This window comes from Lissotriton helveticus, chromosome 1_1 (genome assembly GCF_964261635.1).
Source record: "Lissotriton helveticus chromosome 1_1, aLisHel1.1, whole genome shotgun sequence".
Taxonomy (NCBI): Eukaryota; Metazoa; Chordata; class Amphibia; order Caudata; family Salamandridae; genus Lissotriton; species Lissotriton helveticus.
The window spans coordinates 377,022,792-377,039,631 of NC_136057.1; the positions used below are offsets into that span (position 1 = coordinate 377,022,792).

General features: G+C 46.9%; 1 protein-coding gene across 3 annotated transcripts in view; it reads left to right on the forward strand.

Moving 5' to 3' along the window:
- Positions 1 to 16,840, forward strand: part of KDM5A (lysine demethylase 5A) — a 749,711-nt gene that overhangs the window by 85,938 nt on the left and 646,933 nt on the right. For all 3 annotated transcript variants that reach the window (XM_078673709.1, XM_078673710.1, XM_078673708.1), the window contains 2 exons: positions 12,724 to 12,812; positions 14,834 to 14,992. In XM_078673709.1, the coding sequence (XP_078529835.1) occupies positions 12,724 to 12,812; positions 14,834 to 14,992 (248 nt within the window). The remainder of the gene's footprint in view (positions 1 to 12,723; positions 12,813 to 14,833; positions 14,993 to 16,840) is intronic.

A 16,840-nucleotide genomic window follows, 5' to 3' on the forward strand; every position in this document is an offset into this window, starting at 1 on the left:
GGGCCGTTAGAGCAGAAAAGGGCAGCCTACGGATTGATATTAACTGGAAAACTAGGTGCGCAGTCCAGGATTTTCAAGTCAACAAACAATGCATTCTGGGAGTTGTAGTCTTAGTTTACATCGCTTGACTAAGCGATAAGAAGAGTGACACACAATGTACCATTAGCTGCTACTGTTGGAATGGGTATTGTGAAGCATCATAACACAAACGTTAAAGCATGGTATTTATGTTTTACAATTTACATGTAAAAGGAAAGACAAAGGCGGGAAACTTGTCAATCGGAGAGGTAAACTACTCAACTGGCAGTGACGAAGGTAAATAAGCTTCACACTCAGCGTTGACAGAATGCAAGTTGCAAAACGTAAAATTTCTCCCAAAATATCTCTTTTCTAGCTTTCTGATGTGGAAAAAGCTGTTTTTAGTGTTCTGATAGGGCAGCCATCTTGGAATTGCAATGGTTTCCGTTTTATCTGATTAAACGATTGGGGTGGGAGTGGTGTTTACATGTCTTCTTTCTGTAACAATTGTTTTTGAATCTCCTTTTCAATTTTATTTCTCCTGCTGTTTTAGAAAATATCTCTCCAGACAGTGAAATTTAAAAGAGCTAGTTACTTCATCAGACGTGAAGTTACCAGACAGTTAAGTACCATATACGTGAATTCTATTGCTAAGTCGGCACGCCTCCTCCCCTCCACAGTGACTTTTTCCATCTTCAGCGCCTTGACGCCTACGGGCTAAGTTGCGCTATATAAGGCTCCAATCATCATCATCATCACCACACATATCATCAATAAGGTACTCAGCAGATCGTTTTACGATATATATCGTGTTGGATAGTGTCATTAACGTACCTTGGTGACTTGGAACCCTGTTGATCAATTTTAGAGACCCGCGGTACAACCGTAGTCTAATTGGACCCTGTTGTTGTGGTCTTTCTTTTCTTTCGAATGAAGTTACTTCTAGACCAAGATAGCAGATTTAAGACACCTGGTTTGGTGTTCTGTGCACACAATCAGTGACATTAAAAACAAGCTTTGGCATAGCCAAAATGTGGTAATTGTGTCTTTCTTTCATTTTAATTATAAAATTTAGAATGTGTTATGTGATTTTAGTATTGTCATGTCACATGGAACCTGAGTATGTAATTTGGAACACACTGATGCAGGTGCTTGAGTTTGAATGCCATAGTAGCGGTTGGAGTTGCCTTGGCTGGACTCTTAAACTTTGTCACCACACATGCACAAGCGTTGCCTATTGCTTGCGGTTACCCGCACGGCTGTCATATGTTTTAAATTTTCGTGCCCAGACACGGGCGCGATAATTCAAAACATATGACCTGGTGCTCACTTCCGCGTGGCACTTGCGGGATGCTGCATTCCTTTTTTTTTTTTTTTAAACTTTCAGCACGAGGCACGCGCGCTTGTTTAAGCAGGGCGCACTATGAGCTTATTGCCTGACGAGAAAAACCCTTTCTAACAGAGAGAGGCAAATTCATCTCTATAGTTTTGGCGGCAAGAAACAGACAGCCTGCTCTCATTAACAAACACGGCTGTTAATAAATGAAGGATATCCGATGAGCGGTGCAATTCTGCGGACAGCAGCTAGTTAACGGCCAATTTTCATAGGAACCTTTCAAAGTTAAACTTGTAAACAGAAGAGTAATGGGAAGCAATCTGTAAACTTCCCAGCTTTATTGCGCCTGTTAAAGCGAACGAGTTTCCCCACAGTGGAGGCCAGTCCTCTGAGAGGAAAAATGTCACGCTCGATGTTTCAGCTCTTGTACATACACACGGCTGGAAACCAATTGGAAAAGTGCAATGAACGGCCTCATAAAGAATTTTTCGCTTTGTAAGGCAAAATCTGTAATGTCGCTCATCTTGCCAGGGAAGACTTGGGAGAGGAGGCTGTCTGCCTGGTTTCAACAAATTGCTGTTTTATTTGGATGTGAATTGGGGCTGCCCCAGATACATGGAGCCTGATTAATGGCTCGCTGCCTCATGAATATAAACTCGCCCATTATAACCCAAAGGGGTGAAATGCCTGGTGCGCTAATAAGTGAATGCTGATAAAGGCAGGGAGAGGGAAATTTCATTAGCTTGTAGACTGTGCTATCATAGCCACTGTCCCAGTCTTGAAGGAGGCACAGAAAGCGGACTAGAATATAGTCCATGGGCCGGGCTTTAAGTGGGATGAAAAACACTGGGGGGTCTTGTGAGAAAGTGGCTCTATATATACTGGACCAAAGTAAGTTACAGTGTGTATAGAGATCACAAATCCCAGAGGTATAATAGAGGTTAATGTCAGGGCTGACCTTACTCTCAAAAGTGGTAGCTTGGTCGAGCAGTAAGGCAGTACCAGAGGACAGTGTAAAGCATTTGTTGTACACGCTCGAAGTCAGCAAAAGGGTTCACACACTCAAGGACTGAACTCCAGGCCAATTGTTTTTATAATAAAATATATTTTTGTTTTATTTTTACAACCAACAGGTATCAAAAAATACTTTTCTCACTAGGCAAGTAGGCAACACAATTCTAAACACAATTTAACATTGATCTCAATGGGTTTTTCTACAAAAATGCAGTTAATTACTTTGTAGATTACTTTTGTAATTCCAGGACTGGATCCTAGATTCAATCCTGGGGTGTAAGCTGAAAACAGTTAAGTAAAAACGTTTTGGTTATTGCAATGCTTTTTAAGGAATATACAGGTATTTAAAAAGTTCACACTTAGACACTTTTCAGTGAAAAACTAGCAACGTTAACAATGGGAAAAAATTCAGATTACAGGTAAAGTACGTTCTCGTTACTTTTGTAATCCAGTACTGGGCTCCTAGGTCCATCACTGGGATCTCTACTTAAGACAGGTAAGTAATTACGTTTCAGTAGTTGGTACGATTTTTAAGGAATATTTCAAGTTTTCAAAAGTAGACCGAAGAAATTTCATAGAAAAGCAGACAATGGATTCGTATTGAGAAAATTCAGGTTACTAGTAAAGACAGTTAGGATTACTTTTGCGGTTTAGTACTGGGCTACAAGGTACAGTACTGGCTTCTCTCCTGATCACAGGTAAGTACTTCGGAATTCGATATTCGGCTGATTTTATAGGAATATTTTAGAGTTTCAAAACTTCACACAGAAGATTTTTCGAGTCAAACCAGTCAATGTTATCCTACGACAGAAAAGTGAGTTATCGGTTTCCAGGTGAGTACTCGACCAGTGAAGTTAGGGTTTTGGGCATAGACTCAGGGGTCCCCCAGGGTCAGGTAGGTACAGTTGGTACACCCTCAGCGGCACAGGGGCAGCCAGGTGCAGAGGTAGTTAGGCCCAATGTTATCCAATGAGAGACAGGGGGCCTCTGTTGGTGGCTGCTGGTTAGCAGGCCACGCGGCTGTGGGAGCTGGGCTCCTGGTTACTTGCTTAGGGCAAATGGGGAAGTAGGATAGGACACAGTGTGCACAGCCAGGGGCACTCGGGTGGCTGGTTGCAGGGTGGTTTTGAGCCTGTCGGGCGCTCAATGTTATTCAATGGGAAAGGTAAAAAGGGAACAAAGGCTGGAGACTGGGGACGGTGATTCTTCAGGTGCGACCACCACTTCGAGAGGTAAGTTGGGATCTTGAAGAAGAGGTAGGTACCCCAAAGGAAGGCACAGGGGGCAGCAGGGCGCCGGGTGCAGGGGTGTCTTTGGGCGTCGGGAAATCTTACCCTTGGCTGTTCGCTGTTGAAGGGGTCCCTGGTTCTGAGGCTGCAGGAGTCGTCTGGGTCATCGAGGAGGGTCTTTGGCTGGACTTCGGGTTCCCGTCGCCGGGGGGGCGTCCTCGTGGTCTTGAAACACTCGGGCATGGGCCGGGCTCGGCGGGTGCAGAGTGGGTTGGTCTGGTGCTTCCTGGCTGGCACCAGGTGTATGGTTGTTGAAGCAGAGCCTCTGCTTATGGGAGTCCCAGTCTTCAAGAGGGTCAAAGCAGGCAGGTCCTCCGGGGGTCCCAAGGCTGCTGTCCGCAGGAGTCACCGGGACTAAGCAGGAGCAGGTTCCAGGATCGACAGGCCGGTAGGGCTGGGGCCAAGTCAGTTGGTGTCGTCCTGTGGTTAGCAGCTGCACGGCGGGTCTTCTTCATCTTCTTTCTTCTTCTCTTATCGGGATCTGAGGAAGGAAGGTTCAGGGAGCCCCTAAATACTGAATTTAGGAGCGTTACAGGTAGGGCAAGGGCAGGGACCAATAGAGCCTAGCTGTGATTGGGCATGGCTCCCTATCTTCAAGATGGCCGGAGCCCGGGTTGTTCTTCACTTCGCCTCTCCCACCTGAGGGGTGGGGTTGGCACAGGCTGGCACACCCCCTTCCTGACGTAGGGTTTCCCGCCAGTCTTTTCGCCAGAGTGGGGCGTCAGAACCGGTGGGGGCCAGTTGCTGGGTACAGCAAATGGTCTGGAGAAGCTCACAGAGGCGGCAGGCCTTTGAAGCTTCCCCCTGCCCATCCTGGGGCATTAGACCTAGCACCTCGCCCAGGATGTGCATTGCTGCAGGCCCAGGAGAGCGGGGGCTCTCCACCCAGGCGTCTAGCAACATGTCTGCTGTGGGGCAGCCTAGGCAGCCTCTCAGTCCAGACGTGGATTGTAGGTTAGGTTTCAGGGGGCATCTCTAAGATGCCCTCTGGTGCATTTTACATTAAATCCCACACTGGCATCAGTGCGGGTTTAATGTGCTGAGAAGTTTGATACCAAACTTGTCAGTCTTCAGTGTAGCCATTATGGTGCTGTGGAGTCGTAATGACAACCTCCCAGCACCATATACTCTTAATGGCATCACTGCACTTACAGTGCCCAGGAATGGCCCTGGGTACTGTAGGGGCACAGGGCTCATGCACCTGTGCCCACACCACTGGCATAGGGCACCCTGCTAGAGGGGCGACTGAGGTACGCCAGGGAAGTGGGTCTTGTGGGCATGGCACACAGGGATGTGTGCCATGTCGACTCTTTGTTTAGTTCTGTACTTAGACACTCGGCCTGCAAAGGCAGTGTGTGGGGGTCAGGGTACAGGGCCCCTAAGGGTGGCACAATAAGTGCTGCAGACCCTATCTTCACTTCCAACAAACATATCTCCTTCAGCCACACCACAGCTCTCCTCTGGACGGATCACAGCTGCGTTCACTTTACCTACAACAAGACCACTTCCAACAACCATTCTCAACCCACTCTGCGAAGAAACTGGAACAAAATCACCATCGACCAGATCTCCTCATCACTTCTTCAAAATCCCCCGCCCACTCCTCAAACCCTGACCAAGCAGCCATTAACCTCACCCAATGGCTCTCCAACAGCGCCGACACCCTAGCACCATTGAAAAAACATCAAATCAAACTAGGCAGCAAGAAGACCTCCTGGTTCAACGATGATCTTAAGAAATCCAAGAAACTCTGCCGCTCCCTTGAGAAGGCCTGGAAAAAAGACCCAAACACCAGCACCAAGGACGCCTTCAAAAATGCCACCCGTATACACCACCAACTAATCCGGTCTGCCAAGATAGCCGCTTTCAAGGACCGACTAGATAGCAACGCCCACAACAGCAAGGAACTATTCAACATCGTCAAGGAATTTACCAACCCCTCAGCCAACTCCAACGACATCATCCCCTCTCAAGCCCTCTGCGACTCCCTAGCCTCATTCTTCCACAACAAAATTGCAGACATCCACAACAGCTTCGACAACCGACCCGAACTCCAACCCACCCTACCCTCTGCAGTACCCCCACCCCCCTTAAACATCCTCAATTACTGGAACCCAATCTCCACTGAGGACACCATCCGCCTGATGAACTCCATCCACTCTGGATCCCCCACAGACCCTTGCCCTCACCACATCTTCAACAAAGCAGATTCCATCATAGCACCACATCTCCGAGACGTCATCAACTGCTCCCTCAACTCCGCCATCTTTCCGGAAAGTTGGAAACATGCCGAACTCAGCGCCCTTCTGAAGAAACCCACAGCTGACCCCACCGAACTCAGAAACTACCGCCCCATCTCGCTCCTCCCATTCCCGGCCAAAGTCATTGAGAAAGCTGTCAACAACCAACTTGCCGCCTTCCTCGAGACCAACAAATCCCTCGACTCCTCTCAGTCCGGCTTCCGAGCCAAACACAGCACTGAGACCGCACTCATCGCAGCAACAGACGACATCCGTAATCTGCTAGACAACGGAGACACAGTCGCCCTCATCCTCCTCGACCTCTCCGCAGCCTTTGACACAGTTTGTCATAGCACCTTAATACAACGCCTCAGTAACATCGGAATCCAAGGAAAAGCACTGGAATGGATCACCTCGTTCCTTGCCGGAAGAACTCAGAGAGTTCGCCTTCCCCCATTCAAATCAGAAGCCACCGAAGTCATATGCGGCGTGCCACAGGGTTCTTCACTCAGCCCCACCCTCTTCAACGTATACATGAGCCCCCTTGCAGCCATAGCTCGCCAACACAACCTCAACATCATCTCCTACGCTGATGACACTCAACTGATCCTATCACTCACCAGAGACCCTAACACCGCCAAAACCAACCTACATGAAGGAATGAAAGAAGTAGCGGAGTGGATGAAGCACAGCCGTCTGAAACTGAACTCAGACAAAACAGAAGTCCTTATCCTAGGCACCTCCCCCTCCGCCTGGGATGACTCGTGGTGGCCAGAGTCCCTTGGAAAAGCACCCATCCCGACGGACCACGCACGGAACTTAGGGGTCATCCTGGACTCCTCACTCTCTATGAACAGACAAGTCAACGCCGTCTCATCTTCTTGCTTCAATATTCTTCGCATGCTCAAAAAAACATTTTGCTGGATCCCCACCGAAACTAGAAAAACGGTCACCCACGCACTGGTCACGAGCCGCCTGGACTACGGCAACACCCTATACGCCGGTACCACCGCAAAACTCCAGAAAAAACTCCAACGCATCCAGAACGCATCAGCCAGACTCATACTAGACATCCCGCGCAAAGACCACATCTCTGGACACCTGAAAAACCTCCACTGGCTCCCCATTAACAAGAGGATTACTTTCCGCCTCCTAACCCACGCACACAAATCACTCTACGAACTTGGACCCGAATGCCTCAACTCACGACTTTCCTTCTACACCCCCTCCCGTCACCTACGATCCTCCAACCAAGCCCTCGCAACTGTACCCCGCATCAAAAAAACCACCATGGGAGGCAGATCCTTCTCCTACCTGGCAGCTAAAACCTGGAACTCACTTCCCACTCACCTTCGCCTCACTCAGAACCACCTTACATTCAGAAAACAACTTAAAACCTGGATATTCGACAATTAATTCCCCACCCTTCCTCAAGCGCCTTGAAACCCTCTGGGTATGTAGCGCGCTATATAAATCTCTTTACTTGACTTGACTTGACTTAGGGGTCTTCTTTGGGCACCATGCCCTGGGTACCTAGGGTGCCATTTACTAGGGGCTGACCGGTGGCCAGAGATGCCAATTGGGTTTTAGTTTCAACACCGTTTTAGGGAAGGAACTCAGGCCCTGGGTGCCTGGTTGGCATGAGCCCAGGGCACACTCAGTCAAAGTACATCAGCAGTTCAGCAAAAAGTGGGGGCATACCAATGCAAGAAAGATTGCACTTTCTCACAGGTCTCTCAAAGGGGCATGGCCAACGTAATGAAGGCCCTGGCTTAAAAACAGGTAAGCTAAAACTCTGTGCTTAGCATAATACACCGTCCGACTTGTATTTAGCTGTTTCTGTCGTTGCATCCAGATATGTGATACAAAGAGTAGCATACCTACAAGTCAGGACTATTGGCTTTGTCAATGTTTGTTAGTTGCATAAGATTAATAAGCGTCAACTATGGCTTGTATATAATATTGAAAAAGCTTCCGTTTAAAGCCCTGGTGACACCACGACAATGTGTCTGCTCCCGAGTCTAAAAAAGAGAGGGGAAATCCAGAGAGAAAATGACTCTCTTTAAAGTGTTACCCTCCCCTACAACGCTCACCTGGCATGACGCAATGCGGTAACGTCTCCACTAGTAAAAAGTGAGCAGTGTGAGTGCGCATCGAAGTGCCTGCTGTTACTGCAGTCCGGAAAACAAGCATTGACATAGCCAATAGGTCTCGCCTTTGGGACCTTATAAGTGTTTAGCCATGCAACAGTTGATGTTGTTGCACCAAAGATATTGTGCTGGATAACTAAACACTTAAAAGGTCCCAAAAGTGAAACCTATTGGCTATGCCAATGCTTGTTAAACACCTCCCCGCCCCCATTGTTTTAGCATGCATATGCTTTTACCTCGCATGCCATTACCACGCATTATTAGTCTTAACTAAGGTAAGTATTAGTTAGGTGTGTGTGTATATATGTTTTTATATAGTGTTATCTTTTTGGGGGGAGACCTCCCCGCCCTCCCCCGACTCATACTTACCTGAAATGCATGGTAAAGGCATTGGGTTGTAAAGACTGTTTCCCATTATCAAGGGGCTGGTAACCAATTTTTCCTGAGCTCTGCCATTTGCTAGGTGGTAGGGGTGGTGGATGGGACTGCAGCTTCCATTGCTCAAACTGAGTAAGTTTCTATACCTTGTCCCACTTTTGCCTGTCCCTGATATCAGCTTTAGAAAGCCGGATAGCCAGGTGCATATGACTTCACGCATTTCATTGTGTTCATATTTTAGGGGCCTCTATTTGGAAATGGCCCCGTTGCTAGTTATTGTGAGAGGCATCAGTTTACACAAACGCGGTGTATCAAGTGCAACCAGAGAGGTACACTTGTAAGGAGAACCAACCTAAACCGGTTGTGAATTTGAGTCAGTGCAAATTCTGCAACTCACCTCAGTTGATTTCAGTGTAAAGTTCTTCATGACCAAGTAAGGTAGTGCTCCGAAGAGCATTCAAAGAACAGTATGACCCTGGCTGGTTTCTGCTCGACAGCAAGACGAGAGGTTAGGAGGCATTGGCTGGAGGAGAGTCTGCCTTGTGTCTTGAAGATTGCCTGCCTGCTGAAGGAGGGAAAGTGTGCCTGTCCATGCAAGAGAGATTATCAAGGAATATAATGTCTGCATATTCTCGGTATATGGAGCACCCAGGGAAAGCGTATGGTTGGGGAGACCTGTATCGTGAGTAGGTCACTGGTCTCTCTACATAGTTCCTACTTAAATAATGCCCAAATAAAGTGAGCCTGTCGGACATCATCAGAGCCCAAAACATCAGCATTCTATTCTACGTCAACGACACCCAACTTGTCCTCTCGCTCTCACCCCATCACGACAAAGACCAATTTCCACAATTGTGAACAACGTCTTAGCCTTGATGAAGAACTGCTTGAAGCTCAACATGGACAAAACGGAAGTACTGAACTTCGGCAGACACATCTCCCTCTGAAATGACTCCTGGTGGCCATCGGAACTCGGACACACTCGCACTCAAAAAGCACCCGCCCGCAACCTCAGCATCATCCTAGACCGCAAACTCTCCATGAAACGTCAGGTCAACACTACTTCCTCAGCCTGCTTCCACACGTTCTGCAGCTTTTTCAAGTGGCTACCAATCAACACCAGAAAAACAGTGGCACATGCCCTCTGCACAAGCAGACTGGACTACAGCAACACACTCTACTGTCACCACCACCAAACTCTTGAAGACCCCACACAATCCAGAACACATCAGCCAGACTGATCCTCAACTTGTCCAAGAGAACCAACACCACCCAACACGTGAAAGACCTCCTCTGGCTCCCCATCCAGAAAAGGTGGCAATTAAAACTTCTTTCTCATGCCTACAAAGCCCTCTACGATCAAGGACCTGCCTACATGAACCACATTCTGAACCTCCACATACTACCCAGGGACCTCACCTTGCCCTTCCACAGATACTGCGCATCCACCGCACTGGTGGACGCTCTTTCTCCCACCTCGTCACCAAGTCCTGGAACACCCTCCACCTCACCATCGCTGGCCGACTTTAGGAAGGGACTCAAGACCTGGCTTGTCAACTAAGCCAAATGCAAAAAGAACAATTGATTGACAGAATGCAGAACAATGTCATACATTCACCCCAGTACAGAGATCTGGGCCTAAATCCACCATTTTTTTGCTCACCACACCATTCCAGTTTGGACCCAGCCATATGCAAATCAGTCTAGATGGGCTCACTGTGCCACTGGAATCAAGAAGAGGGGTGAAACCCCGAAACCGGTCCTAGGATGCTTGTTTCTGGTCAAGGGAGAACCTGGCTTGGCAGTTTGGGCTGGACTGTTCTCATGAGGCACAGGGTCAAGACTGATTTGCATATGGCCAGGTCTATACCGGCGGTGGCATGACGAGCAAAAGAATGATGGATTTAACCCAGATCTCTTCAGTGGGCGTCATTTCTTCTTCTCTCTTTGCCACCACCGTAAAGGTATTGATTAACCAGGTTTTCTTCAGGACCAAAAGGGGAGTGGACGGTCTGCGTCCCCTAAAAGACGCACCCAATCCTACTCTCTGGATCCACAGATGGGCAAAAGTGTGCGCTTTACGGTTGAAACATGTAGACCAGACACACATAGAGATACACGGGTCATAATCACCCTCACTTTATCTCGTCATTATTATTAACATTGTCCAGTTGCTTGAAAATAAAAATTTTGTTTCTCCCAAGTTAAACCAGGACAATTTTTAACACACTTATTTTTGTTTATGCACCCTCACTCACAACCTGCTCCACTGTATACAGGTGTTGAAGCAAACCCTGATGGCGCTAGGTCATTATGGTGGACCCCGATGATGAAGCATGTCACCACTAGGTGGTGAGTGAGGGGTTTTTAAACAAAAGGAGAATTTTCTCACTTTTGTACAACCACACACCCCATTAGGAATCCTTGATTCCACGTTGGTGGTACTCTTCTTTTTGTTTCTATTGATAAACCCAGGGGTACAGGAGTATCCCCCGTTCACGCAATGTGAACAGAATCCCTTGCTCTCCCTTTTGTTTTTCCACAGTATGACTTGTATGACACGGTCGACGCGTCCATTTACATGGCCATTGAGAAGGCTATGGCCCCCATGGAGGAGCTCCTAGCGCAGCAGATTGCACGTGAATGTGCACTGTGCGCTCAGCCACAGCGAATGCCACTGTACGCCCACAAACTAAGGGGGATGTGCAGCCTACCCCAACCAAACGCCTTAAGGTTGATGGGGTGGATCAGGATGCTTTTGCATGTTTGTACAAATTGTCCCTTCAGACTATGATACCCTACCACTACACCATTGCCTAGTGACCCTCAAGGTGTGGATGATGATTCTGATATGCTGGATCCTGAGCAGATACTACACCCTCGGTCGGCAGACACCCTGCCTCTAAGTTCCAAGCTATTTCTTATTTCGTCATCTCCCCAGTGCTTTTCCTTTGTCTCCCACTCATATCCATGCTTCTTTTACCCTGCTTCGTCTCCCCTTCCTACATCTTCCACTCATATCCTTGCTCCTTTTACCCTGCCTCGCCCCCTAACCTGTACATTCCCTGTGTGCACCATTCCTGCCCTTGCCTCTTTACCATGCCTCTTTACCATGCCTCGCCCCCCTTCTTGTGTTTTCTGTTCCTGTCCTTTCTTCTTTTCCCTGCCTGGCCTCCCCCTTCCTATGTCTTTATGTCGGCATGTATTGTCTCAGCCATTTCGCGCGGGGGCAGATAACAGTCCAAATACTAAGATAGGAGGCTCCACTTTGTGTATCGTGTTCTAAAATAAAGGGGCCTCATGCGCAAATTGTAGCAACTTAAAATGACGTGTTCAAGGTCCCTCAGAGTTTGCCGACCAATCTCATTTGTGCTGTGCACTGGCATGGACTTTGGTAATATTAGTCAAATGCATCTGTTGCATCCATTATGTCCTGTCCATCTCCAAAAGATAAAAACATTAACAGCCCTGTTCTTCTACGCACAACTTGCTACTGCTCCATTGATACCACCTTCGATTAGATACAAGCATCTTTGAGGCACTATTTTTACTTCCTTAATCTAGTCACTGTTCTTTCTGGCCACACTTTTTCACCACACCTGTTCTCCTTCACACATTCAAGTGACCTGAGCTAAGAATGGCACACCTCGTTATGTACTTTTTGATTACATGTTTAATTTGTGGGAGTTAAGGGTGCTTTTTCAAACAAAGACATATTGATTTAATATAGTTGGTGAAATACATACATAAAGAACCACAAACGGAAGAGTGTGTAATATGTGTTACACTCTTTGTTGAGATTCGCTGTGGAATGTGTCAATGCTTTCAGACGCAACCCATTTTGTACGTTTCTGCCTATCAAAAACAGGTAGTAAACCATTAGCAAAGCAGATGCTTCCACAGTACCAGTCGCTAAATGGCAAATGTATTTTTGAAAGGAGCACCTATCCCATTAAGCGTCATAATCTCGCTGGTTTACATACAAAATTTCAACTTTCAATAAATGTGAATGAAGAGATAACATACGTGGTCTAGACTGCTTCAAAACAAAAGTCAATCTAACAGTGCCTTTTATTTATGTATTTTAAAAACCTGCCTCAGTGAGTAAACACGCATTTTGTACTTGTAGTTGTTGCTTACGAGAAGTAATGCTGGCAATAATGTGTCTTTTTTAAATATGCACATTTGTGGGTGTTTTGTGACCTATTTATTCCTCAGTGCTTTCTCTAATATGTATTCTAAATATTTTCAAATTGTCATCCTGTCTGAAGATTTATATTTTGTTTATTTTTTATCAGATGAAAGCCCTAAAAAGCTGAAAGGCTCTAAACTGGAAACTTTTGGTATGCAGATGAGACAACGCAAAGGGACCTTGTCTGTGAACTTTGTAAGTGTCATTATTCTAGAATGTATTCAGTAAGTAGGGATTGATGAGCCAATAGGGTTAACTTTCTGTTTATAGATACAATGTTTAGTCTGTTAAAAAGGTCATGTGCTGTTGTGTGGTGGAGAAGCAGCAAGCCTGTATGGCACCAAACATACTGCTTCACTTATTGTATTGCTTTGGAGGCATTGATGTTTTGTGGCTGCGTGAAATCCAAGGACTTCAAATTAAAGCAGGGTATATGGGCGATCATTGTAATTGGGCTGCCTCATGCATGCCCACCAACATGGATTAGTGTCACAGGCAAGTCGAGATGGATTATACGATTTGACAAGCAGTGAGTACTACTTCACCCTCCAACACATTGAGTCAGTGGAGCAGGAACAGGCTGATATGAAATTTAACAGAAACATCTGTCTTGGGTGAGGCAGAAGCAAAACTCACTGAAGCACCAAACCATTTACCTCAGCATGGGTCCAGGAGTGGGATTCAAGTGGTATTATGTTTGTCAGGGCATCAAGCCTGACAAATTCAAACTGTGGTGAGGGGAAAGCAGTGAGTTGATTCCTTAATGTTATATATTTGCGCAATAGGGACTAGAACATTAGTAGTGGAATGGCTACTACCTGCAGCATTGGCCTCAAATGTAGGCTGGTGTAACCCCATCACAGTGCTTTGAATCTGTGGCTCTTGTGAAAGGCGGAGAGCAAGACCACCACAACCAGCCAAGGAGGCAGGAGCATAAATGAAGGCACTGTCTACCACTGTGCTATGCTACACTTGCACCCTTTGCACCAATATAATTGGTGTCGATGTGTTAGGATGTGGTGGGACAAGGAACAAGGCAGATTAGGGACAATATGTATGGCCTGCTGTGCTTCCTCCTGGAATCTCTCATTCATGACAGCGTTTCCTCTCTTTAGCATACCACCAATAAACATATTGCACTCAGTCATTCATTCGCTCGCACTTTCTGCTTCTTACACTTTAGAATGCTCCTGTGCTTATTGCTGTAGGGCCATACTATCCCTCCCTTCCCCCATGCACAATACAGTGTATTCTGCTCACCCTACCCTTTTATTTCAAGATCCTGACATTCTACAGCTTAACAGGCAAGGGTTTCCTCCCTGTGTGCTTCCTGAAACCTCCTGTTGAAACGTATGTCCTCTTTTGTAATATGCACTATCCCTTTGTTGATGCTTCAGTCTGCACATACTCTGTCTTTTTCCCCCTGCCCCCTCTCTTTTCTCTGTATTGTAGTCACTGCATCTCATATGTTGTGTCTCTAATTTAATCAGACACAGTGTAACCGGCTCCTCCCCCATAGGCCTTAGCCATCTCCCCTGACAATGAGAGCCTCCAGGCACCTGAATACACATCCCTATCTCAGCCAAACAAGACTGCTCACAGGATGGGCAGCCGGGGAGCAAGTCTTTGAACTTTTAAAAATAGCAGAACCCCTGCCACCAGAAGTATAGGAGTACAGGTCCCAAAGTCTGCTGTAGGGTGCAGCTCTTCTTCATGCTGGCCTGAGTCCAGGTGAGCCTGTCGGCTTTCCTAGCTTCTTCTGAAGAGAGGAGGAAGACCTAATTGCCTTCACAAGGCCAGCAGGAAGTTATCCGATAGCCATCTTGATGGATAGCAAATGCCCCATTTTCTATTCAGTTGCCCTGGCCAGTGGCCCAGGTGAAGTGCAGTGAGGTCCTGGTTAAGGAGGTACTTCATTTTCGTCATGGAGAACGGTTTGTCTCCTCCATCTCTGACCCTCCCTGTACATGTGTGGGGCCTCTTCCTACCTTGTTTGTTGTATAGTGGGACATGGTAGATGTCTTAATGTTTTTTGTAGCACCTAATCTTAATTTGGGTCACACTTTTGAGCCTTTCCATATTTTTTTTTATACATTAATCACAAGTAAAACATTTTTTTTAAAGAGTTTTCAGTTCTTTGTTTTGGAAAATCATGTAGGAATTTGTAAATACCTCTTCTGTATTGTGTATTTAATATTTTCCCCCACTTCGTCTAGGTTGATTTGTACATTTGCATGTTCTGTGGACGCGGGGACATTGAGGACCAGCTCCTGTTGTGTGATGGTTGTGATGATAGTTACCATACCTTCTGCCTTATACCTGCGTTGCAAGAGATTCCCAAAGGGGATTGGAGGTGCCCCAAGTGTATTGCCGAGGTAGGCTTTTTATCTCTTTTAGGATTCTTTTTAAGTGGTTAATTTGGTTTGTTTTGGTGAGCCTTTAGATATTGTTTCCTATATAATGCATTGCTTTATTAAAATACCACTGCCAGTAAAAAAAATGAATCAAAAAAAACTTGCATATGTGACAAACATGCACTTCCTGTTTATTACTCTGAGAAATGGGGTGTATTACATTGTGAGGTTGTCAGACCTCCATATGTAATGCACATACCAACCCCTTTAGGATCAGTAGGTTTCATTTGTCAAACACTCTGCTCAATCTAGGGTATCTGTGGCACCCACAGCAAGGCTTACACAGAGGAACTAGCATAAAGCATTTAAACATCACCAAAACAGTTGATGAAGAAATAGTATTGACACTCAAGATATCTTACACCAATTTATAAAACAGACTGTATTTTTATATAAATGTAGTCACCTGTTAGACCTGTCTGCTTCTGGGAGTTTCCTACCATTTATTTATTTATTTTGTCCCCTTTGGCCTCCGAGTGTTCCCATTTTTCATGTTCACCAGAATTTTTAGTGTTGTCTAGGGGCTAGGTGTCACCTTTCCCAGTGTCATTTTTTTTCTTTAAGGCCTAGTCCCCTCTCATAAACACTATTGAGCACAGTGACACAAAATGGTGGCTTGCAACTGCCATAATCTTTTTACCTCAGTACTAGTGGCCATAGGAACCTATGGAGAGGTTCTAGAACCTTCTGGCTAGTTCTGGTAGCCAGAACCCAGACTATAAATGGCCAGAACCAGGGCGGCCATTTTAGATGATAAGGAGTGACCTTAGAAACAGTGGGAGTGCACGCTGTGGCGCTAGGGGGCTAGGATTCACAGAGGGTTGACATCCTTCCCTAGGGTTTGCTGCCTTACTGCTGACACCGACCCGCAAACCATAGATCTGGCCCCTTTTGAATTGTACTCGGTTGTTGGGACACAAAGCCCCCACGAGTTACTAGAACCCTTCCCCTGACGCTGGGGTGGAATCGTCAGTCTGCTGGTGAACTGGGCAAGAACTCCTGAAGGGTCCCGTCATCAACAACGTGCCCCAGGAACTAAAGGGGAATTCGTAGCCTTCGACAAACCCAAGGCCTTCCGAATCTGATACCCCCGTAGTGCTCACCTGTTGGACTGGGCCCTTCTGGCAGGTCCACCCCTGAAGTTTTTGCTTGCTATATGTGACCTTGGGATGGTGATTCCCACTCTGAGTGCGTGTAGATGAGAGAGGCCTGCCCTCCCATAGGAATGCACGGGGAATGTATGTGTCCCTGGTAGTTCCTGGGGCGTGGGGGGTACCAGCTCGAGTCTGGTATGTGTGGACTCGTGTGATTGAATGCTGCAAGATGATGTATGCGGCGTGTGTGCGTCCAGAAGGGAAGTTGCCACTTCTAGACATCGGTGTGTGTGTGTGCAGTCAGTATGCTGGCGCGTGATTGGCTGAAGCCTGCTGGGGAGCCTGGCTCCAGGAGGCTGTGTGGGTCTGCCCTGGTTGTGAATGGAGAGATTAACATGCTGATGTGAGGGAGGGGCTGTGCCTGTATCCTGTATGGGTCTGGGCTTTCCCCCCACAATGCTGGCTCCACCCCCCTGGGGCGCGTCTGGTGTCCCTAGCCTGGCCAGTAACAAGAAATTCCTTATAACCAGTTCTAGCTGGTTCTCACCCTGCCTGCCCCTTTTTAGACAAAGGAATCTCATGTATAAAAGGAGGGTGGGACCTCTTCTCTCTCTCTTTTCCTGCTTGTCCTGACTGGAACCCTGCCAGGGGCGTGCTGCTGGTTGGGCTCAGGGTTGGCTTGCCTCCCTGGGCCCTGCCTGCTCCTGGACTTCTG